This window comes from Clupea harengus, chromosome 2 (genome assembly GCF_900700415.2).
Source record: "Clupea harengus chromosome 2, Ch_v2.0.2, whole genome shotgun sequence".
Classification (NCBI taxonomy): domain Eukaryota; kingdom Metazoa; phylum Chordata; class Actinopteri; order Clupeiformes; family Clupeidae; genus Clupea; species Clupea harengus.
The window spans coordinates 22,598,889-22,625,178 of record NC_045153.1 but is presented as its reverse complement, the minus strand read 5'-3'; the positions used below and the strand labels follow the sequence as shown (position 1 = coordinate 22,625,178).

General features: G+C 43.8%; 1 protein-coding gene across 6 annotated transcripts; it reads right to left on the bottom strand.

The window, feature by feature from the left end:
* Positions 1–1,096: 1,096 nt before the first annotated feature.
* On the bottom strand, positions 1,097–22,806 carry ddx3xa (DEAD-box helicase 3 X-linked a). Of its 6 annotated transcripts, none has more exons than XM_031586985.2 (20): positions 22,444–22,806; positions 20,787–20,838; positions 20,608–20,655; positions 18,769–18,840; positions 16,399–16,575; positions 16,107–16,245; positions 15,826–15,933; positions 15,523–15,622; positions 15,058–15,193; positions 14,718–14,815; positions 14,366–14,464; positions 14,042–14,202; positions 13,318–13,462; positions 8,747–8,891; positions 8,156–8,206; positions 5,964–6,145; positions 5,694–5,811; positions 5,337–5,490; positions 4,920–5,047; positions 1,097–4,713 (listed from the first exon to the last, which is right to left on the bottom strand). In XM_031586985.2, exons 1-20 carry the CDS (start codon positions 22,486–22,488, stop codon positions 4,619–4,621), a joined length of 2,253 nt encoding a protein of 750 aa, XP_031442845.1. In that variant the 5' UTR covers positions 22,489–22,806; the 3' UTR covers positions 1,097–4,618. The 6 variants fall into 6 exon arrangements, with proteins under 6 accessions (XP_031442845.1, XP_031442853.1, XP_012689469.1 ...); XM_031586993.2 differs by having other exon boundaries at positions 20,608–20,622; XM_012834015.3 differs by lacking the exon at positions 8,156–8,206.
* Between the last annotated feature and the right edge of the window lie 3,484 nt (positions 22,807–26,290).

Sequence of the window (26,290 nt, the reverse complement as noted above, 5' to 3'; positions counted from 1 at the left end):
ACATCAGAAAACACACGCACGCGCTTTCACTCACTCACACCATCAAGGCTGCAGGGGAATCTTTTCAGGAAAAAGGGCGCCTCTCCAATCAGATCACGGTGTGGCAAGACCTTCATTAACATCCAGGCGCTTTGGTCATGGCAAACTGGGTTAAGAGTGGCTACATTCTCAGTGATTCTAATCCTGGATGAAGAGATAGAACCAGAGAACCCCTGATGGAAACCATCTCTTAAAACACAAAAAACACCTCCAGCTGATGACAAGTGATAGCCCTGTATAGCCTTAGTATATGCATATGGTGGTATGATATTTAAGATTTAGAGACTACCCTAACATATACATCAGAGTGCGTTCCATTTAGAACCAAGTGCAAGTGCAACAAGACTTGATGTTTGAATGTGGCTGAACACAGCTCTTACACTGAAGGGTAACCTACTCATCTTAAAGGGTGAAAGACCTGTCGAGGGGGACATTAAATCTGGTAAGGTGTTTATTAAGGGAAAATAGTATTTATTGTCACATTAGGTCTCTATTGCTCCTAGCTTGATTGTTCTTTCCCTTGCACGTCGCTTTGGATAAAAGTGTCTGCTAAATAACAATGTAAATGTGGTAAGGGCATCCATATTCATCTGAGGACCAAACCTTTCAGTGTCGACCTATATATTTTCCCCTGAGTGTTTGCTGTGTAGGCTCAACTAGTCTCTGAACTAAGTCAATGGGAATACACAAGTGAGTCAAACTCAGTTCCAGATATTTACGGTCACCTGGCTGAACATTTATTTTGGGGGAGGGGAGATAATTAACCATATAAGAATATGAAGTGGAAACAGAACATTTTAGTTTTTATTTTATTTTCTCTAGGATCAGCTCTTTCTAGCCTTATTCAGCATAACTGCTAATAAAGTTGTATTTCTTTAAACTAGAAGTCATAGGATGGATGAAGTCATAAAAGGGATGTTTAATGTATAGGCTGTTGCATTGAAACCCCTTCTGTGTTCAGAGCAATCAAAAGTGATCCAAATTCACTTTTGCCTTTACCCAGCCTCCCCTAAAACATCTGAAACCACCAGAGACGACACAAAATAAACACAAGAGCTTTCTTTTAAAAAGTAATTCTATTTCAGTGAAGGTACTTTAGCCAATTTAATTTTCCAAACAACTTTGACATAATTCAGCCACATTTAGAACAGCTGCTACAATGTCTATATTTCACCCCCCTCCCAAACTTGCTACATTAATTTAATTTGTTTTAGAAAACATGCTTAACTTGTAAGGTACTTTTTGCATTTCAAACTTTTTTCATTTATTTTGGTAAAATCATACAAGAAACGCACAGCCGAGTCCCCTCATGCGGTGCATTAGCATCTAAGCTACTACAGAAAGCAAATACTAAATCTAAAGTGTCCTGGGACGCGCCTCTGCAGACATTCAGCGAGCCTTGTTTCCGGTTTTTGTTTTAAACTCCTATTGCCTTCTTCAACCAGCTCCCGTAAGCGACATGACCTGTCGGCACGGATCATTAAGACTTATTGCTGGAGCTAAAGCTCGCTAAATGTCGGCGCGAGAGGACAAACATTCCAGTAACACTGTAATATGCAAATGCAACAATAGAGAAAAAACCACATGTTTTTGAGACAGCCATGTGCCAGACATTCACTGGAAACCAAATAACATTAAGAAATCCATTTTTCTTTCAACTTTAAGAAAAAGAAAGAAAAAAAATATCAAAACAATAAAAGGAGTGAGAAAACAATGCACACAATTGGAGAATCTGGACACTTTTTTTCGTTTGCACTGATACATTTAGGAAATTGTTCGCTCTGGTTGACATTATCATCATTCCAAACCTTGGCATGTCTGATCGGTTTAGTTAAATCCCCATTCCAAATTTTGAGAGCCAATTAGTAAGATGTTAAATAATGAACGGCCAGGAGGCCTTTAACAGCTGTGGATACGGAGTCCAATATGTCTGAAACGTTAAAAAGCTCACACTACCCCGAAATATATAAATTTTTTCACGCATACAGTTGACATTCAACATTCAAGTGCCAGTGTTTTTTGTACGGTCTTTTGGTCAAGTTTCTTGAAACTTTCAAAGAATCACTTTGAGGCTTACAAAAATAAATATTTCTCAAAAAATGCTTCATAAATTACACAAAACTAGCAGCAAAAGTAGAATCTAGAAATCTGTGTGCAAATAGCTAAATTCCCCCACTGCTACTGCTCCCTGGTCCCAAAGAATTCCTGGTTAAACGTTGAGAACCCTTTCCCCTTTTTTGTAAACAAGCTGCGTTATTTCACGTCGTCCCACGCTCTCTCACACACACGCTCTCTTTCTCTCTTACATACACACACACAAACACACACTCAATGTTTGGAAGCTTGAGGACACACACTCAAGACATCTGTATAAAAAACGAAATGTGCAATAAAAGAACATCGGTCTGTAAAACTTGATGGGCATAACCAAGGGCCTAAACACCTAAACTTAAATAGCACCATTCATTTTTTTTTTGTTTAAATTAATATTTTTGAAAAGTTTTCCTTTCCTCAATACTGTCAGTGCATCCGTTCTTACTTCATCAGTTGAAATAAAATGAAAAAGTAAACTAAATGGCAAGGCACAACTCGCTTGAGAAGAAATCTATTGCACTTAAAAAAGAAGGTCTTTAAATGCCCGTTTTCTCCTCCTCTCTGAAGCAGTCGCCCCTCTGTGAGAGGGAGACTGAGGCTCGCGCCGGCTCTTTGGGCCAGCGCTGCGGAAGGTGCCAGAAGCACGGACGCTCCAAACAGGAGCTTGGAACTACATGGATAAGTGGGAGGCGAATGCACAAGGGGTTTTTGGCCACCATAAAAGCACCCCACACCTCCTCGTCATGGGCAACAGAGACCAAAAGCCAAAGCCCAAAACTGCGCTTGCCCTCATGTCTCTCCATGTCCCCACCCACCCCACTGTAGCTAAGCTAAGCTCTCAACTCTATGAATCCTGTCGCCACATCCTCATCTTAGTGAGTTCTATGGAGGGGGGGAGGGGGGGGCGGGGACGAAAAGGAGCAATGCCTCCAACGCAGCTTGAAAAAAAGAGAAAACGTTGGTGATTCAAAAAAGGGTGAAGCCTGCAACTGAATTCATTTGTCTTTTTTTGTCTCCTTGACCAAAAAACAAAACACTAGCATGCGCATGAGACCGCGACGGCCGTGCATCCCCGGCGGGACGCAATAGGCCGCTTCGGTGCCGTGGTCCTTTTAAGTTTCTTTCGTAGCCATGTTTATCCAAACTTCTTTCGACGTGGCAGGCATTTTTTGTTTCGTAATGTTTGTAAAAAGAAACATTTCTCATCGAAACCTGAAAAAAAGCTTTTTTTTTCTCTCCTTCATCTCCTGAGACACTAACCACCTTTTTAAAAAACTAAAAAAAAAAGTTTTTTCTCTCCACATTTGCATCAATCGAAATCACCAACCAATTGCCTCATGTCAAAATAACTCAACAAAAAACACTGCCCACTTCGAAGTGGCTAGCATGTGGTTACTTACTAGCTGCCGTAACACTGTCAAGTCAATTCAAAGTGGAGTAACAAGTTCCAGGATTGTAGGTCTGAACCGCATGGGGTTCACACCTCAGCTATTTTGTAATTGACGCCTGTTCGTCATGAGTATTACCATCACAACTGGAATGGCCTTTGACAACAACCACATCCTTAATAGGTGCCTATTCAGGATAGAGTGAGCAAAAACAAAAATGTTCATATAGAGAACTCATCCCTTAAAACACGGTTGCCACACAAGGAATCGCCACCTTTTTTACCCCCAACGAACACTAGAGGTGGCCCCATAAGTTGTGATCGGGCCCGTTAGTAGGCCTACATGATAACCTTGTGGTTAATTTGTCTTTCCTCCTTTTTTTTTGGTTTCGAATGAAATAGCGACATGGGTGAGTCGCATCATCCTAGTGTTTGCCAAGGTTTGACTTAAGTACAAACGTTTCGCATGCCTTCAGAACGATCAGCAAATTGAGCTCTTGGCCGAGTTCATTTTGGTGAAATGACGTTAACACACACAAAAATATAGATATTCCTGTCTAAATTGAAAGGCACAGTACATCAACATTATGAATGATCCTCAGGTTTTCTGTCGTCATGTGTGCATGTGTGTGTGTGTTTTTTTCATTTCTTGTTTTCTTATTTTTTTCATATGAAGAAAGAAAAAAATAAAAGTGCAGTTGGGAAAAATAACAATAAAATAAAAACTAAAGTCCCAGATTCTACGTTGGACGCCAAACAGTGAGTAGGCATCGCTTTCGGAGCGTGGCCGGGGGGGGGGGCTAAGGGGATTGTTTGTTTGTTTGTTTGTTTTTGGTCAGGCCGACCGTCGCCTCCTTGTCTTCTCACTGGGCTCCCTCTGAGGACGTGAGGAAATGAAATTCACAGCTAGTTGGGACGCACTGCGAGTTCTTGAAGCTACACACAAAAGAGAAGTGTGGGGAGGAGGGGCTGGGAGGGGCAGGGAGTATGGTCTGGCTAGGTTTTGTTTTTTTAACATGTGGTTTCCCATTTTTTATTTTTTTATTTTCTGCTATGTTTTGGCATGGTGATAACCCTGTGGGTAGGTAGGTTCTATATCTAGTTGCCCCACCAGTCCACCTGGTTGTAGTTGCCCCCATAACTGCCCCCGTAGCTCCCACCATAGCCATCGTTGCCAAAGCTTCCGAAGCCACCTAAAAAACAAACAAAACAAAAACACAACATTCGTGTAAAAATTATTTTTTTATGTCCGCGAGTGGTACAAACAAAGCTTGCATTAAATGTGAAGCATCCAGACTTATCAACTGAACGTGCAATTACATCTTCAGAAGTATCACCTAAATGCCTTGATCTGCAAAAGTACCCTGATTATATAAATACAGGTATCGGTGGTACACACCTTTATTTCCACCAAAGCCGCGGTTTCCTCCATGGCCACCCGCAGTACGGGCACCACGATTGCCAAAGGCCTGTGCACCTCCGGGCATCTGTCGGTAGTCTCTGGCTCCAAATCCACCAGAGAACCTACTGTAATGAAAAGCACAGATGAACAGTTAGGGGAGGGAAAGTGATGCTGAATGATGTGCCAGGACCATGACAGTGCATGAACATGCCATGTTAGTCCAAATTCTGGGTTGACAATGACCCATTATGGCTTAGATGGATGAATGCAAGTCATGAAAACCAAAGACCTCAATTTTCTCAATTTTGAGAGGAGCAAAGGTAGTCCTTATCCATTTACTGGATATTATGGTTGCACCCATAACCCTAAGTGATTTACTAATTTTCCGAGAATTACCGAGTCGGATCCACTTACCCCTTGGAGCGTCCACGGCTGGTGCTCTTGTGCTGGTGCTCGTAGGCAAGGCTCTCCAGCCAGGACGGCACTTCCTGTTTGGACTCCACCAGGATGTCCAGCAAGTCCTTAGTGATGTTGCTGTTCTTGTCATTGTAGAAGGATGTGGCCAGACCTAAGACATTAAGGGGAGGCAGGTCATTTCAAACACGTGCCACTCACAATTGTAAAATTAGACAATTTTGACAAAACGTGTCTGACTCAAAGATTGTAGAGAAAAATATTCTTTCGGAACTCTTCAAACTGTTATGATTGGTCAATTTAAAAGTAGGCATCCGTGGGAGCATGACGCGGGTAAACCCTGCTCGTGAGACTTACCGAGGTTTCCCACACGGCCGGTACGCCCAATGCGGTGGACATACTCCTCAATGTCACTGGGCAGGTCAAAGTTGATGACGTGCTTCACATTGGAGATGTCCAGTCCACGGGCAGCCACCTGTAATGACAGAATTAACTCTAATCAACCCTACCAAATCCCATAGCTTTTTCTGTTCTGAGCTTAACTTCTTTGTTTGTTTTAACTGACAGGGACATTAGAAACAAACTGTTATTTTTTTATCAGATGTGCAGCATGGAAGATCAACTCACTGCAGTGGCAACCATGATAGGGCAACGGCCTGAGCGGAACTGGCTCAGAGCTTCCTCGCGGTCTCTCTGGGAACGGTCGCCGTGGATACTGGTGCAGGCGTAGCCCTCGCGGTACAGGAAGTCCTCCAGGGCATCGGCCCCTTTCTTGGTCTCCACAAACACCAGTGTGAGCGAGTCCTTGCCTACAGGGAAGACGGTTTGGTTGCCAATCAGCCAGGAAAAAACAAAAAGCAAAACAAAAAACAGGGAGCATAGAAGGAAAGAAAGGCTATGCATTCTGCATGGTAAAACTCCAGCGAAGGTGGAGGAGGAAAGTGAAAAATAAAAAATAAAATAGAAATATAACGCAAAGGAAAATGATCATTGAGGCATCAGCAGCTTTGCATCCATCTGACAACCATTAAGTCAAATTGAGCTTTGTCTCAGACTGAAGGCCAGAATGGTGGGCTTGGAGCCTTGCCCTGGCCTGTTTCAGGAGCGCAGACATGACTGACTGACTGCACCCTTTTGCTTTTGGCTTTTTGGGTTCAATGTTTGTCACAGACAGCTGTTTGGGCTTTGATTATTTTCTTTAATGGCCATCATGGCAGAAGCGTGAGATGGGGTAAGGTGGAGAGGGGGGACATGACTGAAAGAAAGGGACAAGAAACAGTGTTGGTGTTGCAGCTGTGCTCATCTCTCAGCATCATCATAGTGATTCTCAGAGCGAAGGGATAGGAGGGGGGGATGGTGCATGTTCACATGGCAACATCAACCCAATGAAACGCATCGACATGCATTTCCTGCACAGGTTGCCATGGTGAGGATGCAGAAAGGGGAGCCCAGCACATCAGGCCACCACGATTTTGTTTTGGGTGTTCGCGCTTGGTAACCATGGCGATGAGCCTTGGCGGCCCTTTTTTTTTTTTTTTTTTTTTCTCCTTCCCACCCCTGAAGATTTGTAAACAATGGCGAACAATCTGCTTCATCGCTCTGTGTCTCTTCTGTCGTCAGTCAGGCTCGATTTAACTTCAGACATGGCCCCTCGAATGCCGATCTTCACCGAATGGAGAATCTGTTAGCGATCACTCATCGTAATAGTTAGAAATGGTGACTTGTCCCCTAATGCAATCTGACAAGAGGAAGTTGAAGGCGAGGAGAGCGAGACAGATACGGAATGCGGCATGGTTTCCAAAGGCAACATCCAGGCAGGTCTGCAGTCATGAGTCACAGACTAACGGCTCTACAGGCAAACAGACGCAACTGAAAATCAAATCAAAACAAACAAAAAAACAAAACCTTAAAACAAACAAAAGAAAAACCCCTCAGACATTAACGCCAAGCTCTAACAAACACTACAAACCAGCCAGGCTCGAATGGAGCAGACCTGCATGCTTCATGGCAGGGGTGGGGGGGGCGGGGACACTGAGAGTGAAGGGTTCCTCTCAGACAAAGCAGACGCAGTTAGGGGCAGGTATAGTCCCGCGGACACTGCTCCGCGCAATGCGGACATGGACGTGCATTGGCATGGGTGTCTCCAAAGTGCACTTGTTTGATGTTGCGGACACGTCTCAGTGCACAAGCTGAATTACTCAATCACAACATTTGAAATAGCTCTACGTCACGTGCCCACAGCAAAGGTCTACAGTTCTCAGTCCATAACCGTTTACTCCTCTATCTAAATAGCAATTGCTACCTTCCTTAAAATACAGATGCTGGTAATCTAATCAGCCATGATTCTCTTAAGCATGAAATAAACCACTCATTTTATCGGCGGATCTCCCATAGTTTTATTCCCAGGGAGCAAACATACCAATGAAAATGTGCATCTGTAGTGCAAGTTGAAAACTTGATAAATAGTGTAAATAGATCTTGTTTTCAGTGTTTGCAGACTTGCATGCACATGAGCAGTCAACGCGCACAAGTCCGCGGAGATTACATTTTGGTGCTGTGCGGACGGTCCGCGCGAACGGTGCTCATGATGAAATGTGCGTCATGCGTACCGTGCGCGCAGACCGTGTCCGTGGGAGTATACTTGCCACCTTAGAATGGAAACCTGAGAAGCAGATGAGCAAGGGGGGTGGGGTGGGTTTCGGGGGGACAATAACTGGGAACCATCTGAGATGGGTGTTGGGGATGGGGGAAGGGGGAAGGGGTGGAATGTGATGCTCTGGATAACCACCTCGAAAGGGGGAAGTAAGTCGCCCACTTACCAGGTCTCTCGGGGGCTTCGCCTGCATTTTCCTGAACCTCACTGGGAATGACTTTAAATAAGAACCAAACCTCCCAGTAAACTTCAATGCACAGCACACTTGTGTTTTTTGCACACACAAATAGACATACATACACACACACACACACACACACACACACAAGCATGCAGAAACAGTGCAAGCTGAACTTCGTAAGAGCCTTGGCTCATTGTGGTTGCTACCAAAGAAACTTGTGGAATTTTAGCCAGCCCAACAAGCACCTCCACTTGTGTGAAGTGTGGAGGATTATTTGCTCAGCCTAGTTCAGACATTGTTCAGACAAAGGAAACTAGGGTATTCGGTCAAGGCCTTACATGGGTAGGAATTACACGGAAACTGGGAGAAAAAAAAAAAAAAACACCAAATAGAAGGAAAATAAAATTCTGCAACAAACATTGAACCGTTTTCATTGATCTAATTACACTAAAAACCTCAAAACCCAGAAACCCAGAGATTAAGGGCCTCGTTTCTGGGTCATTCACAGACACAGTTATCAAGGTTGGGATTTAGTGGCTTGGATCAGGACAGATGGAGCCAGGTGTTTTGACATACCTGTGGCATTGAGCAGATCCAGCAGGAAGGAGCGCTTGTCGCTTTCCTCCACCCACACCACCTTCTGGGTGATGTTCTCAGAGGTGGAGCCCACGCGGCCCACAGCCAGGAAGATGTACTCCTCCAGGAAGTCACGGGCCAGGATCTGAAAGGCACATGAAGACACATGTTCAAAACAAGGCAGCGGTGCTATAGCTAGTTAGTTACACACATACCTACATGTATGGCAAAAAATAGACATATCCAATCATACACACTCCAAAACTACTTACTAAGGTCATACACAGAAAAATCATTTTTATTTTTTATATATATATAAAAAATAAAACCACATACTGTTGTGTGCATGATCTTATTTGAACACTGTTCAGCCCCCCTAAGCTAGTAACAGCAGTGGCAGATCTGGGGCTGCCCGCTCCCACCTGTAACTGGATTAGAGTTGTTCTGATGGAAAGCCCACAGGTGGTTAGGGTGGGAAACACAGCATCAGCAACAGTGACCGTGGTTACATGGATTCGAATAACTGCCTTAGTCGGACTGAAATCGCATTATCCGTTTCATGTAAGCACCTTAGTCGGATCGTAGTCGGACCGCACATAGTCGGACTAACACCCCTGGATAACTCGATCCGATCCAGTTGATAGTTCGACTATTGCGGCATGTAACGGTGAATTGGATAAGGAACTGGACTTTGCGTCTTTGCGCATGCTTGAGATCCCGCCGCCCTCCTCCCTCCCTCCCTGCCAGGTCGTGACCCGGAAGACGAAAGAGACGATACGTTGTCTCAACTGTACATACTAACATACTTTATGAATATCCTGCAGACTGTCTCACAAGCTTATTCTTGTTGACTATGAACAAACATAACAGAAGAGGTCCGAAGATATGAGTACCTTTACAACCCCTCCTTAAAAACGTATAAGGACGTTCAAATTACGATACTTATGTGGTGCCAGTGTTGACAAAAACGTTGACTGCGACTGTTTGGACAGAACGCGCTAATTCACCGAACAAATACTTTCATATTAATTTCCCACCACTTGTTAGTCATGTCATCCATTCATATCGATGTGAATCAATCAATACTAATACATCTTTAACTGTGATGTGTTTTTGTTTCATTTCACAACGTATTTACTGTATAATCAACGATAGCAGGTGCCCGCTTGTAAACAGTCCACATTTTATTTGCTTAAAACACACAGCAGTACTGTCAAATCAGAAAGCAAATCAGCTGTCAAAGGGCTGTTACCTGACCAAATACCTTTCAAACTCGCCTTGCGCATTGTCATATCTATAACTAGCCTACTGGTACGTACAAAAGGAAAGCCCACCCGCGAAAATCATGTGTGCGCTAACAATTGTCTGGCGCCAGGTCTTGGGTAGGAGGCATGTTGTTCCGGGGATATTTAGTTAAATGGTCCGCGAATTTTTTTTTATTGGCTAAGTGGTCCTTGGTCTGAAAAAGTTTGAGAAACACTGCTTTATAGACAATAACGATCATACACTCCCATTGCACTCAAACAACCACACTCAAACGAGGAGATATTGTATCAATTAGCCTATTAAGTACTGTATTTATTGATTGCAAAGAGTTCAACGTTACAGCAACATAACTTTGCTCCGGTCGCTAAATCTGATATATCCGTGTGCATCATCGCTCTCCCTCTCTCTCTCTGCCACACCCACCCTGTAACCTACGTGTTTATACATTATAGAAGCAAGACCATTATATTGTAACAAATCACGGAAGCGTGGTATATTTGTTATGGCTTTTTATTAAACACTAAAACACAACACACTGTCACAATGGCACGGGCTTTATGCCCTGGTGCAAGTTACCACGAACAGACTGTGCTACCGTCACCCACCTGTATAAGCTCTGCCCCAACACAGAACAACGACATGTAATTAGAACGGTAAGGAACATATAGGGAACGTCGTTGAGCTAGTGCATCACAGAGTATAACAGTATGCGCCCGCTGCACGGCATTACGGGGCGACTATGCCGGGAAGTTAAAATATTCTGGTTTAAAGTTAATGCTTGTGAAATCAGCTGTCACTCGGCTATTACCTGACCAATACCTGTCAGACTCGGTCATACTATTCACAACTAATATGTCCTTCATTCTATCAAATATGATGAAATTTGGTATTGTGCCCGCGAGGCACGCGTGACTTTAGTTGTGTTCGGTTATCTGGCGCTGAAAAAAACCACGAATTAGTACTGTCAAATCAGAAAGCAAATCAGCTGTCACTCGGCTATTACCTGACCAATACCTATCAAACTCGGTGATACTATTCACAACTAATATGTCCTTCATTCTATCAAATATGATGAAATTTGGTATTGTGGCCGCGAGGCACGCGTGAGTTTAGTTGTGTTCAGTTATTTGGCGCTGCCCTCTAAAGACAGAGACGTGACAGGTGGATCGAGATATTTTCCCGTAAATACCTTTACCTAAATACCTTTATAGACAACATCGATCATACACTCCCATTGCACTCAAACAACCACACTCAAACGAGGAGATATTGTATCAATTAGCCTATTATGTATTGTATTAATTGCACAGAGTTCCAGTGGCGCATGCAGCCGTACGCACTGTGCGTACCTTCTGCTACGCGAGAAGAAGAAAAATATATCATGAACGCATATTTATTAAAATGGGGAAACTATAAAATCGGAGTACAGACAACTAATGCCCAGCGTTGACGATGCAGATACAGAGCTGGAAACAGCTAAATGAGTTACGCAGTGAACTTTATCAAGCCCTGGAAAGTTCGGCAAATTTCTAGCCAAACATTCATTGCGTCCTGAAGGTTTGTATCTATCTACGAAAAGACTGACTGGACTTGCTCTCATGAATATTCACACAGATTTGGAAATCGACAGCGAAGAAGTACTAAAACAATTTGATGCAACTGGCAGAAGGGCAATGCGTTTAGGCTGTAACCCATTATTTGCGCGCGTGTGTGAATGTGCGTGCGTTTCTCTCGCCTTTTATCTTTCACCTTTGAATAATGTAACTTATAAACACATCGGCCTGGCAGAAACAAACAAACAAACAAACAAACAACCCAAGAGGCAACACGCATTTCTGGACCGATGAACAGACGCGATTCATGCTCAATCAACTGTTGTTGTTATTGGTAGTGGTGAAGAGGTCAAGCGGAAAGGGCTGTATCACCACTAGTTGTAATAAAAACAGCGCTACCTATCGTATCGGATATGACATGCTTTCGGCCAATGATTCGATTTATTCACTGCCATGTATATTGGGATAATAGCACCTACCCTCGAAAGAAAGCATAGTCCGACTAAGCAAAGATTCGAATTATACCATCATGTAAACACACTGACTGAACATTAACACTGGACACCCCCACCCCCTGGGCCTGCTGCCTCCGCCCAACGCTCTTTTTCCTCCTGGCTCATGACTGCATGTCCACCCATAGACTCAGCTACATTTGATTTGCAGAGGACAAAAGCATCCTAGGACTTAAGGGATGGCTGAGACACTCTGCCTATGGTGAGAACAGTCCTGTCCTAAATACTGACCATGGAGCTAATCCTGGATTTCAGGAAGACAGCGACCCCTCTGCAACCTCTGGGGATTAAAAGGTACTGAGGTGAAACGTGTCAAGTCTTTGTCACGCCTTGTGCATAGCCAACAACCGGAGATGATCAGAAAAGACCTCGGCCAGTGTCAAGAAGGCACGGCAACGGCTCCATTTCATTAGGGCGCTGAAGAAAGCAGACTTGAGTCATCAGCCTCTTCCCCAGGCCTAGAGATCTTGTGGAGCACATCCTCACCAGAGGCAACACACTAAAGGAGAGGAAGGACCCCCGAGGACCTGTAATACTGCAGGGGATCGCAGGAACACAGCTCGCCTCCATGAACACTTGGTTCACCAACTGCTGCAGGACCAACTACAGGCCATTCTCAGAGACCCACACCACCCTGGACACACTCCGTTTAGGTGGAGAAGTATTAAATACCAGCTAGGAAACCACTGACCAGAGAGCATCAGAAAACAGGAAGTGCTTTCACAACAGTTTCTTCCCCGTGGCCACCAGACTACTTGTGAGACATTCTGACTGGAATTAAAAATACCCTGACCCTTCTGACACTGACACCACCACCCCGCCGTCCTCCACACACTCACGCATGTGCTCACTCACACACAAAACGTGTAGTCTTCCCCCCACACACACACACACACTGGTGTACTTATACCTTATATAATATAAAAAGGGTATATATATTTAATCACACAATGGTTGAGTCTTTTTATACTCTTCACATTTATGACTATGTGTATCTAATTCTTCTTTTGTACACATAGTGACAGATCCGCCCAAGAGTACCAATGCCTTCCAAGTTTTTCAAAATGCTATTAAAGTCTTGAATCTTTCCCCCTACGTGGGCACCATTTATTTTGAAAGCATATGTTTATAGGTCTCTCACCACCATGATTAAGTTTAAGCTTAACAACATCAGGCACCATGCTGGAGTGCAGCATCTGGGTCATCACCATCACATCCGTGTGGCGAGTGCGATCCATACCTGGATCTCCTTGGGGAAGGTGGCGCTGAACATCATGGTGTGGCGGATGCCTTTCGGGGGCATGGTGTCCTGCTCCACGATGCGGCGGATCTGGGGCTCGAAGCCCATGTCGAGCATGCGGTCAGCCTCGTCCAGGACCAGGTAGCTTTACAGGGACAAATGTGGGGGAAATGTTAACGACCCTGAAGAACACACGCTATTTTAAACAAACATGGGGAGGCAGGAACTGAATCGTGGCCTCACTGCTGGCATTTTGGACAAAAACAGGAGAAAACCTCAGAAACACTTTGTCTAAACCCATTAGGCCATTTGTATTATTTTAGAACAAATATTTAACTCCATGCATTTGCTCTTGCCTTTTTAAAGAAAGCATGGCTGTGTGAAAACTAGGGCAAGTGCTGAAACAGATTTTTAAACAAACTTGATCTAGAATGGTGTGTGTGTGTGTTAGAGAGAGAGGAGGAGGTGAAAATCCACTTAGATAAAAAAAATTAAAAAAATGATAAACAGTAACAGGCAGGCCCGGCACTCTAGTCCCATTAACATGTGCAGCTAACTGGGCATGCTCCAAACTGTGGCGCAGATTCCCCCCTGCTCCTGGTGCAAAGTTCAAACAGCCAGTTCCCCAGTAAACATGCAACTGGCAGCGAGTGACCGGATAGGACTGTTCAATAGGAGGGCTTGTGTGGTCGACTTGACAGCGTGTGCAGGTCTGTGTACTCACATGCAGAAGTCCAGGCCGATCTTGCCTCTCTCCATCATGTCCACCAGGCGTCCGGGTGTGGCCACCAGGAGGTGGCAGCCTCGCTCCAGGTCTCGGATCTGCTGCCCGATGTCAGCGCCTCCGTACACCACGCACGGGCGCACACGGGAGCGGTAGGCAAACTGCCAGAGAAACAAAAAAAAAAAGAGCCCATTCAGATACGGTCACTTCAGGCCAAGAACAAAAGAACAGCTCAATGGGGGGGGGGGGGGGTGGAGTTGGGAATGCCAGTCAGAGCAGGGCAGGGCAGTGAGTGGCGCAGAGGGCAGGAGCGGTGGGGCTTACCTTGCGAGACTCGTCGTAGATCTGAAGGGCCAGCTCACGGGTTGGGGCCAGCACCAGGGCGAGGGGGAACTGCTTACGGCGGCCATATTTCCCGTTCTCCTGCTCAGAGAAAAAGACATCAACGTTAAACAATCATACGCCAACAACGAACCATGTCACTGTAAGCCTATTACTTATCCGTTAGGTCTTTTAAGATACCTGCTCTCTACACACGAGACTAACTCAATGTGACCCATGATTTTGTCCTTGAACACTGCAGGGCCTGAATATCTGCTGATGGAGAGTATCTGTCTCCCCTCTGGAACAATGGCCTCCAGTGAAACTGAAAAACGTGGAGCCGGAGCCATCTTACCTGGCCGCTGTTCTTGGTAGCCTGTAAGGCCTCTCCAGGGCCCTCGGTGTAGATCTGGCTAAGGATGGGCAGCAGGAAGGCAGCAGTCTTCCCAGAGCCTGGCCAGACAGACGAGACCAACATTAGAAGGGTACGAATACAGGAACAATCAGAGTGCCACTTGAGCTCTAGTCTCCAAAGAGGCACTAAACCTTTAAGACACAATGGACTAGTACACATTGCGGTTCAAAACATCCATATTTGGATGAGAATTTTATGTGTTGGAAGTCGCAACTGGACTCTAAACAAAAAAAAAACGTCCCACAATGCACGGCATTGGCCTCTGGGTGGCGCTACCTACCGGTCTGAGCGCAGGCCATCAGGTCTCTCTTGTTCTTGATGATGGGGATGGCATACTTCTGCACAGGGGTGGGCCGGGTGTAGCGGCTCAGGGCGATGTTGCCCATGATGATCTCCCCCATGTCCACGTCATGGAACTGAGGAAGAGAGGGAGGATGGAGACTCAATTGTGAGTGTGTGTGTGTGTGTAAACATTTAGACGACTAATCACCGTCGGTTCATACACATGCCATCGGGCCACGCACATCACTGTTGTGATATCCTCACTATACTGAAAACATGAAATGCTTATTTACTCAATCTAGACTGCCACTACTGCCATTGAACACTGAAACTAAACGAGTTTCACTTTCCGTTAAAGGGGACGGGACTTTACCTGAACAGGTTAGACACCTGAGCTGGGATTAGGGGACAGGAGGGGGGCCTGAGCATACAGAAAAGAAAAGTGAACAGAGGAGAAACTCACGCTCTCAATGTGAGGAGGGGAGTTGTTGCCAGTGGCTTCCACGGGGATGTCGTCATACTTCTCAAAGTTAATTCCTGTGTTGCTGGCAGCGAACAGCTCACTGAGAGCATAATGAACAGGGCAGGAGAGAGAGAGGATGTGCGAGTCAGTTACCTGATGTATCAAACACAAACAATTCCACTATGCCAAACCAAAAAAATTTAACATTGTGGGCAACAGCTCCATCTACACAGCTCCAGGCTAAGGTGCAACCCAGGATATACTGGGGGGGGGGGGGGTGTTGGAGGAAGGTGAATGACTCACTTTTCCACACGCTCGTTGGGGGCGGTGGGCTTGGACCAGTCCTCCTCATCTCTGGACTCCTCCGCCCAGCGGCTATTCCCTCCAGCGCTGAAGCCTCCACGGTCGTACCTGCGGGGGACACCAGCCACACACACATCAACACCAACCCTCAAAACATTCGCTCGCTTTTAAGTTCTGTGCCTGTTTCAACTATGGACATGGCTGTGTGTTATTGTCATAAAGATTTTGATGACAGAAAAAGCCTTCAGTTTGGGATGCAGCTCTTTGATCTCATCCCATACCTTCCTCTGGATCCAGTGCCTCTATCGTTGAAGAAAGCTGATTTGCCGCGTGTGTCAGTGCGTGCTCCGAAGTTGCTGTAAGCCTCCCTGTTGACCCCAGCGTTCCAGCCGGCATCTTTGTTTTCATATCCATATGGTACTAAAAGGACAGTAGCAAAGAATAACTTAGTTTCAGGAGCTAGGACCTAACAATGCCATTGCAGCAGGGAAATTTAAAGAAAGTTTGGAGGCCAATATAGGAGGCATTGCTATGTAGGAAAAAACTAAAGAAAAAAAAAAAAGTCGTCTGCACCTGCATTGTGCATGGGCTGTTGGAAGGTGCCGCCACGGTTTCCGCGGAATCCCCCACGCCCACCCCTGTCGTTGCGAGGAGGGCCACGCCCAAAGTTGTTGCGATCGCCATTCATCCGGTTGTCATGGTAACCATTCACAAAGCCGTTGCTACGCCCACCATCCCATCCAGGGGAATCTGAGGAAAGGAGGCAGCTAGGTCAGATGAGCAGAGCCACAGGGCACTTAATAAACCCCCCACCCCAACAAAGAATAAGGCAAAGCTTTCAAGCCCAGCCATTTACAGTAAGATACATTTGGATGTGATGGTTGCTTTTTTGCTTGATCACCCAATTTCAGTTTCTTGAATTTGAAAGAAGAATAGGCAGTTATTTTTGTAGTTATTTTTGGTTGGCAGCAGCCACTGTAGCTAGTGTTAGGCTTAAGCAGTTCAAGAGCGAGAGACACCTGCCCCGACGCAGTGAGAGGAGAGAGACTGCATCAGGGGAAAAAGAAAAAACACTTTACTCTTTAGAGCCAGGGCTGGCACTCAGAATATAGCTCTCTCTCTCTCTACACACGCGCACTCATACACAATTATGGCTGAATGTGCTGAGACAAAGAGCCTCGCAGTGACGCCCACCCACTGGAACATCTTGCACCCGCACACTGGTCAGCCGCTAAAGGCCATTACAATAACGGCCATCTAAACTAAACTCACGACTGGCACAATGACATGACATGCGCAACAAGCCGCTAAACTTCACAACAAAGTACGCCATCTCCCCTTGTAAACGAGGATGGGGCTCAAGTGTGTGCTTTTGACTCAAACAACGGAGGCAAACAAATTGGGGGGATAGTTAGGGAAAAGACTAAGGGTACCAAGACGTGCAACTGTGTGACACCAGGACATTTACCACAGCGGTCAGCCCAGCTGAACACACGTGACAAGTTGTCATTTATGTCTGTCGTCACACTGGTGTCAATATAGGCCGGAAAAGTGGAGGTGACGCACCCCCCTGACCCCAGGTGATCATTCTAACCTACTATTGCCTGGTCTGTAAGGGATGCTTCACAATGCAAGCTCCTGCAATGCATATAACATGCATATAGCAATGCCGACACCAGCACCAACTCAACACAAACACAGCCACAGGCCAACTCCTTCTAAAACGGCCAACACCAGCCAATATCAAGAGATAGGCGAGGGGTCTCACAACAACATCACACAGCCCTGAACTCCAACTGCTACACACTCCGCTGTCCAGCATTTAGCAAGCTTCACTTCCCCTCAGATAACGGCCTCTTCTCTCAAGTGTAGAAACACGTATTCTGTCTAACGAATAATCACTGCACATAATTGATGACAAACTGGGACTATCTGTGCCACAGATCCGAAAGCACTGGCCACAAACACATGGCAGGGCAAGGCATCTTAAACACTTTCATCAATTCAAAAGGCAGTTAAGCGAAGGCTACCCCTTTTTTTTATTTAAAACCAACCAAAAAAAAAAACAGAAAAAGGCAGGCCACACATCTCCGTGTCTGACATGTTTCTGGACCGGGGAGAGGACTGAGAGACAAGAACGTCAAGACCTTGGGCTCTCATTCAATTTCCAAAGCATGACAATGTTCCATTCAAACCAGCCCGACGTTAATCCTGGGCAACGGTATTCTCCCTTCTGTTCCAAAGCTTGGTACCCACTGCCCGCTGCCGACAATTGGCCTGCCTAATCAGTAACTAGTGTTCGTTCACTGTGATACTGGACACTCCACATTCATACAAAACTAAACAGGATTTGATGAATTCTAGATGCCTAGCAATTATTTCCTCCTGATTTGATTGGTTCTGCCTGGTGCATGTGGTTGACAGGGGTCTGTGTTTTTGCGTAGGTGGAGCAAACTCTGGGCCAGCGTCCAGATTGATTTCTAGACCTTCTCTGATAAACTAATTTAATTCAAAACAGGTCCAACAAGTACAAAAGGTACAGCCAAGGCATTCTGTCAACACTGCCAACACTGAGAAAAGTGAAGAGGTAAACCTGACAGGGATGAAAGAACATAGATAATATGCATCCTGGCAGGGCTGGTGACTGCCCTCTTCCTTGCATCAACAGCCATACGAGTGATCTATACAAAAAACGCCCTTCCTTGGAAAGTGGCCAGTGTCCAAACATGCATCAAAAAACAAGCTAGGATTAGCTTGTCAGAGCAAGAGAGTCAGGTTAGAAAGCATATTAGCATCCGCAAAACTAGGCTAACTCCTATAACATCTTTCCCCTACTGCTAACACAAGGGTGCTGTGGCTGGACTACTGTCATAAAGTGCTGGGCTGCATGAATGGTGAGTAGAAGCAAGTGAAGTCAATCCCATGCACACAATCCAGGTATACCACATCTCTCGGGCCAGCCACCCCTGTAGCTGTGATAATAGGAAATCTCCTGGTATTGGAATCTTGAGCAACCTAAGCAGAAGTACAGGGCACCGTGTAAAATAAATAAACAAAACCCCTCTTCCCATCCGCTTTCAAGTAATCCAGACCAAGCGAATAGCATTGGGAATTTGTTTTCCTCCTAACAGTTACCAGTCCTATAGTCATCCCATCCAGCAGAACAGTTATTTCTCTGTCTGGTTTCGCTCTCACTGCCAAGTCTGAGGGTGCTGTTTGGGAGAAACTTTGGGAGGACATTTTGGATTCTGAGTCCTTGTGTTTATAAAGAAAACTACACCCACAAAAGAAACCCATCATAGCATGCCCCTTAATTTTGCCTGGTCTCAATCTTATAACACTGTTGAAATCCTCAATTAAGGATGTTAACAGAATAGGACAGTTCAGAATTCAAGCACCCAGCTGCCGCCTACCCACCTAGTAAGAAATTGAACAGTTGAACCTCCGTTGATTTAAAATATGACTATTTCTAAGGGGAAATGTGTGAATTAATTGTGTGATGTTGCTTGTTTTGTGATAAATTGGGGACGCTGCATACTGTCTCTGGTGGCAAGTAATTAAACTGTCATGCATTTAGAAATGCAGAGCACCCTCAGCAAAAAGCTGACAGAACAGAACGTACAGCTCCCTACTGGTGGCATTGAATAAGCGCTCTGTCTACCAGAGGGAAAAGCATTTCCTGCTGTGAAAAAATGAAGATAGTCAAACGTCTGGAAGGCAGCTCAAAGTGAGACAAGAAATTCACTTTCACCTCTTGAAAGATACACGCAAAAAGGTTGCCAGAGCGTAATTCCCTTTCAGTGCCAAACTGACTTTTGGACAAGTCGAGATGGTATCTGTTGCTTGAGCTCCAAAAAGATGCATGAATAAACAAGCTAAATGGGGCATATGAAAAAACTTTTCTGCATATGAAAAAACATTTTGCTGGAATGCAAATATGTTGAGCTTTGGTATTCTGAGCTTTTTGGTTCCTAAACCTACTTGGAGTTGAAATGTCATTGGAGTGCAACTCAAGAGACTCAGCGAGAGAGACTCTTAGAGGGACCCAGCTGAGAAGTGGATCCCACATAATGAATCACAACAAATCACGGTAGGAAGACAACCAGGCTTGAAAAGGCATTGAGCAGTGATGTGCTTCGTCGCTGATCAAGTGTGAGTGTGTATTTTGTGTGTGCAACTATTTGCTGTCAATTTATTTTGACTTGGTGCTTGGAAAGAATAATAGCTTGAATGCCATACAAAATGTAGGAGGACAACATTTTTTGTAAGCAGACAGCAACAATGGTCTGCCACCACCTCAGCTGGCCCCAAAAAAGAGCTGATTCTCCGTGTACTATGAGGGACTAAGGACCACGAAGGCATTAACCCAGACAAAACAAATGTGGTACAGCTGGGCTTCTTAACTGCAATCCAGTTCCATATTCACTGCCAAACAGTACCACATTGGATGCATCATGATGAAACAGCCCCATATCCCTGGCATCTCAGTTCTTTGACAATCAGGGATTGCATTTAAGTAACTTCTGCCATTTTCCATTAGTGTTTTGGGAATAATGATGACTCACTGACATTGCTACATTTAGATTATTTTGCGTTTGAGTTGCACTTTTTCAACGATTTAAGTAGAAAAGCTGCTTTTGTTTAAAAAGAAAAGCTCCTAGCACCAGGTTCAAAGCTAATTATGGGTGGCATGCTGTTCCAAAGACTCTCAGACATAATCATATTACAGTTGGTAACATTTATATAAAACATCCAATTGTAAGCACCTGCATGAGTACTTACCATTTTTAGAAGCCTCTTTATTTCTCAAGTGAGGCGGAATGTAACGCCCTAGGGATGAATGAGAAACGAATTAAAACCATTGGCATGCCATGACCGATCAAAGAAGATGCTCCATGTCATGAAGACATTATTCTGAAATATCACATTGTTTATTTTCCTTGGAGGCAAAGGGAACTTACTGCCTGTGCCAATACCCTGTATGTCTGCAGAGTTCAAGTCTAGGACAGCAAGCTGAAAACAGAACAACATTAAGTTAAAACAATATCTATATATGTAGAATGGAAATTGGTTTACTCTTAGACCACACCAAGAGCGAATGTCTTCCTGACAGCTGACTATACAAAGGTACTGCATTCAACATGGTCAAGGTTGGATGCTTTCCGACATATTCAATGCCATTTACTAGGCTCGTGAGGGTCATGTGTTGCTAATTCAAGATGGGGTTGTGATATAGCAAGCTACAGTGCATGGTGTCTGCAACTGAGAAGGCAACCTCAGAAAAGTTGCGTGAAAGTTAATCTGAGCTTTTCCTTTCACAGTATGCACAAGATATTTAGCTAACGTGCTTGACGAAAGCTGGGCAAACATCCGTCGAAATCAGTCCAAAAAAAGAAGAAAAGACATGCCACGTTCATCTTTTTAGAAGCAGCACTGAGTGATGAATTATACCTATGATTAAGGTAACCCTAGCTAACTATAATGGCTCTCTTATTTACCAGACTACCACAGCAACAGACCAGGCCCTTCTGTACAGTAAACAATTTCGTCAAGCTACGAGTGTTTTTCATTGTCTTTTTAACACAGCCCTCCGAGATGCACATCTGGGCGCCTTATGCTTCATAACTATAGCTAGCTAAGTGCCTACTGGTAGGCAGCTAACGATTACTAACGTTACCCACAAAATGTCCGACAAGATCTGGCGAGATGTCTTAGGAAGTAGGTAGCTACATGCTAATAGCCTACTTTGCCGGCTAATCAACATTAGACGAAACTGTTAGCAACCAGAGTTTTAACAGCTTACCATGCACAAAAGCAGATACTAGAGACAACAAAACAACAGCACAAGAGTAACGTTATCGGCAGATAAATTATTAATATCAACTCCCCCTCCCCAGGCCGTCATCGCAAGCGAGCTATGACAAAATGTAGCCAACAAGCTAACGATTGCTATGTTGTTGTTTACATAAAAATAACAGTTAACACAGTTAAGCACGCAAATGTGTGCAAGTTACCGAGTTACACTGACAAACATTGCGAGTTTCCATGTTGTAAAAACATTTTAAGGTTCAATTTTTAAGAGGGTTTTCCTGGAACATTTCGATTAAATAGTTACATGCGTAGTTAACCAGCCATCTTATATCGGGTACCGGCAACTTAGCTTGCCATGCTAAATAAGGTTACCCAAGTTAACTAGTGGAAACTCGTTGAAGCTAAGCAAACGCAGGGTTGGAAAAAAGTAATATCACATCTAAGAACACGAAACATTCATTTGAATTATGATTAACCAGATAGGTACGCTGAGCTAGTCGCCATTTGCAGCGCAAAACACAGGCCGCAGTGGAAAATACGATACAATCCGCATTGATATATGAAGCTCCGCCATCACCATCGCAGGCTAGCGTATAGCTTATATTCTGGCTAACTAAGTCGCTAGCAACCACCATTTTAACGTTACCAGCTAACTTACAAACGTCAATACAGTAGCCAGAACTCTAAGCTATGCTAACTGATAGCATAGCAAGTCCGGAACAAAATATTTGACGATACCGTAAAAACAAACAACCCATCGTTAGATTTGCAAAGTAAGCAAACAAAATGAAATGAAAACAAACTCACCTGCTGTTCTAGACCGTGTGAATTGTCGATGACCACATGACTCATAACTATAGTGGATAGTGTGGATTACTTCTAGTGAGAAAAGGTTTTCTTTGTTAGCAAGCTAACTCGCTAGCAGGGGGTTTCTAGGTCTCCTTTACCAACGACGTCACTTGTCCTTGTTTTCAATATAATTTGTGTTACGTTCAGTGCAAACTGACTTAATATATATTTTTAATTAATAAATGTATTTTTGTTAAGCCTTAGATGGGCTGCCAAAATTACTGTCCGGAATTTACTCCACTCCGACTGACACCTTTCCTAGTTTCGTCCGCGGTGGAAATAAAGCCGAGAGAGCAGGTACCGCGAGATATCATTGGCTGTAGACAGACTACACCGGTGGACAGACAGAAAACATAGGTGGAAATATCGCGATGTTTGTTCTCTTGCCCGGATATATCGGAGCGCCGACCAGTGGTAATTTTGAGGTTCTGCACAAGCTTCATTAGTGACATTTTAAGATGTGTGCGCATTTATACATTTGCTGTGTTTCATAAGCAGAACGCATGCACAATATTGAAATCGACCTCACACGTTCTCACGTTGATGTGCAAAACAGTAATAGGTTGTGTGCTTGTGCCTACACAGCTTTACATCCTGCTATTTGGGTTTAAAGGGAAAAGTCTGCAAGTGTGTTCAATCTCATCTCAGTTTTCTGTATCCTACTTTTTATGAAATAAGAAAAAACATACTGCACTTCAGAAAACATAGTGGACACCGGTTGTTTCTGATGGAGCTTCCCCACCTAATTACATTATCTTTTGTCTGTTGTGGATATACGTCTGATTTTGCTAGTTTTATGTTGATGTAGCATACACTAACATACAGAGCAACAGAGACGTTCAAAAACCTGATGCTAGATGTTGATTTAGAGCCGAAGTTGAAAAAGCACAGGTAAAAACAAATGTAAAACAAAATCATGGTAATGCTGTTTTGTCAAGCATACACAGGCACAATCTATTTCCATTGAGTTTAAACACAACAAACACTGAGTCAAGAACTGTTGGCAGATAGCATATATCACCATTGCTTCACAAATGCCAGCATGTACCAGTAAACCAGCATATACTGGCCTGTGGTTAATTATTTTTCCCTTTCTGTGTTTCTTTACCAGCCTAGAACAATTAATTTGACTCTGCAGGAATGCCAGTTGGCTATGGCCGAGGGGCCAATGGAGAGACATCAGCAATGCTACCAGAATGCACTAGTGCTGAATTAAACCAGGGCAAACGGGCTGTGCATAACCAAGGAGAGTGCTCTTAATTATCCCACTATTCATATTATGTAGGGTACCACTGAAAGTTGGCAATCATCACTGCTGAAAATCACTGCAGGGCAAAACATAATCACAGTCAAATATATACTACCTTGTGGGCATGGTTTTGCTTAGCTAAGGCCTGCTACTGGTTATGAATGCTATCATTAACCAAGCAGTAATGCCTCACAAAAAAAAAAAAAATGCAATTTTTTTTCTCAGCAGCAACTAACTCGTCACATCATAAGAAAATATTTGTTCTCATAAAATAGACATTGAGGGTGTTTAACTGAATATGATTTATCAAACACTTCTAAAAAAGGAAAGTTATTCTATTTCAGGCATTTAAAAGAAAAGTGTGAGGTCAGTCAACTATCATTATTTCAGTGGCAAGTTTGGTTTTCTGAAAATTGAGAGGTGGGGCCCCCATTTATGTAACAAACAGCTTTTGAAGGTTTTGTCAAAAATAAACATGTTTGTAGGCTTACAATAATAATGCAATGTGATAGAGTAGTAGAAAGATAATATTTTACGCCATTACTATGTATTTCTGCATTCTTTGTTTTGGGTTTTGTTATCCAATACTTCATTTTACGAGCACTGTAAATGCATAGCATAAAGACCTGTAACAGACAAACAATATTAACAGCACACATACAAATATGTAGTACAATTGTATTCATTACTGCTTTACGTCTCCAAGCATGTCACATTTCCTTCAGCATGCTTGACAGATAACATCAAGCACTCCTGTAGCATCTTTTCATTTGATCCGCACCCGAAAAATGTTCTTCTTTGCTTCACCGTTTCTGTGTTCTTTTGCCCATTTGAATCGTTTCCCTTCACTGGCCAGTCTTAGCTCTAGCCTTTATCTTTGAAACTCTGCCTTGAATGTCAGCATTGAGGTTGAGGTTGTTGATATTTGAGCTCAATGCCCAATCAAATGATACCACTGTTTTCCATGCCCCTGAACCCATGTGTTGATTGGCTGGAAAAGTGTATGGCTCTGTCTGAGCCTGTTTGTTTCCCATTTACAGAGCTGTGTGTGAACATCAGAGTTTTTTTGGGTGCAGGCACAGAACGGACTGCTAGAGGTCTGTGAGGAGCAATGAGCTGAATTTGACAAAAAGTGTATTTGATTAGAATTGGAGACTATGGCTTTAAGCACCAGACGTCCCACCTCTCTTTCAATCCTAGTTAGAATCAGTGTTGTGAGGGGAGTCATGAAATACTCAGTTTCTTGCCAATCTCTTGCATGGCATAGCTTTATTTTTTGAAAACAACAAACAAAACAAAAAACCTTTTGCTTTATGGCCATTTTAGACCACAAACGAATCCATTAATACTGACACTCCTGATATATCTTCGTTTAATCCTAACAAGGCCAGTGTTATTGCTGCCCTAAGCAGAAAAATGCTTTTCAATTCCAAAATGGTTTTCTAATGATAAATTAGCCTTTTAACGTGGTCCTTTAGCATGCACTAGCATAATGTGCTACTTGAACACATGAGTGATGGTTGCAGAAAATTAGCCTTTGTACACTTTGTACACATTAAAAATCCACCCTTTGCAGGCAAATGGTCATCTGGGACAGCCCTTTCTGGGGCCCAAGGTGTTTTCCAGCTATCAAGCTAAATAAATAAATAATAATAATTGAATAAAATTACTGGTTAAGTCAAGTATTTATGGATTACTTAACAGCTTTTATCATTTATCTCATTGTGCTTGGTGATTAGTGTTTTGACTATACAAAACCATTCTAAATAGAGAACTGGTTTGATGCTTGTTGAATGGCCACATCTAAATAATCACTCAAAGTACCACATGCTACATCTATGAAGATTTAGACAAAAGAGAACCATTTTACTAAAACCATGGACCACTCAAGACTCAGCAAGTCCAAAGTGATGTCAATGTTAGATATATCAACTACCCAAATTGTCTCTTTCTTAAAATCTATCAGAGACGTCATCAACCAAGGTCTTCTCATGGAGCAGGCCTATCTACCTAACCATGCTCTGGGTTTGTTGCTGTAACGTGATGGCAATGCTAGCAACCTGAGAAGCACAGGGTAAGTATTTAACTTCGCTGAGGGAGTTCTGCTGTTTTGAGTAGGCTGTTACTTTGGTAAAAAAAAAAAAGACATTCATGCAAGAAGCTGCTTCAAAACGACCGAGCTACTGTAAATCATGCATTTACTCGTTCTGTTTTCGTCGCAAAAACGCTTGAAAAGTCGCTGTTGAAATGCTAGTAAAAAGTAATTCTCAGGGGACAATAAAACACCCCCCAAACTGGTTTTTACACCCCCAAAAGATATACCATGAACACCTAAGAAACATGGTCTGCACCCCCCTTCCTTTGGCAGATGGATCTGTGATGATGTGACTGAAGATTGAAAAAAAATGATACACACTAATTGGATCAATGGGGAAGTTTGATGTGGCATGGCGTCCATTTATTTCATATGTAGAACAGCTGACAATGCACCTTGGCTCTGAATAAGATGTTATGTACATACAGTGCATCCGGAAAGTATTCACAGCGCTTCACTTA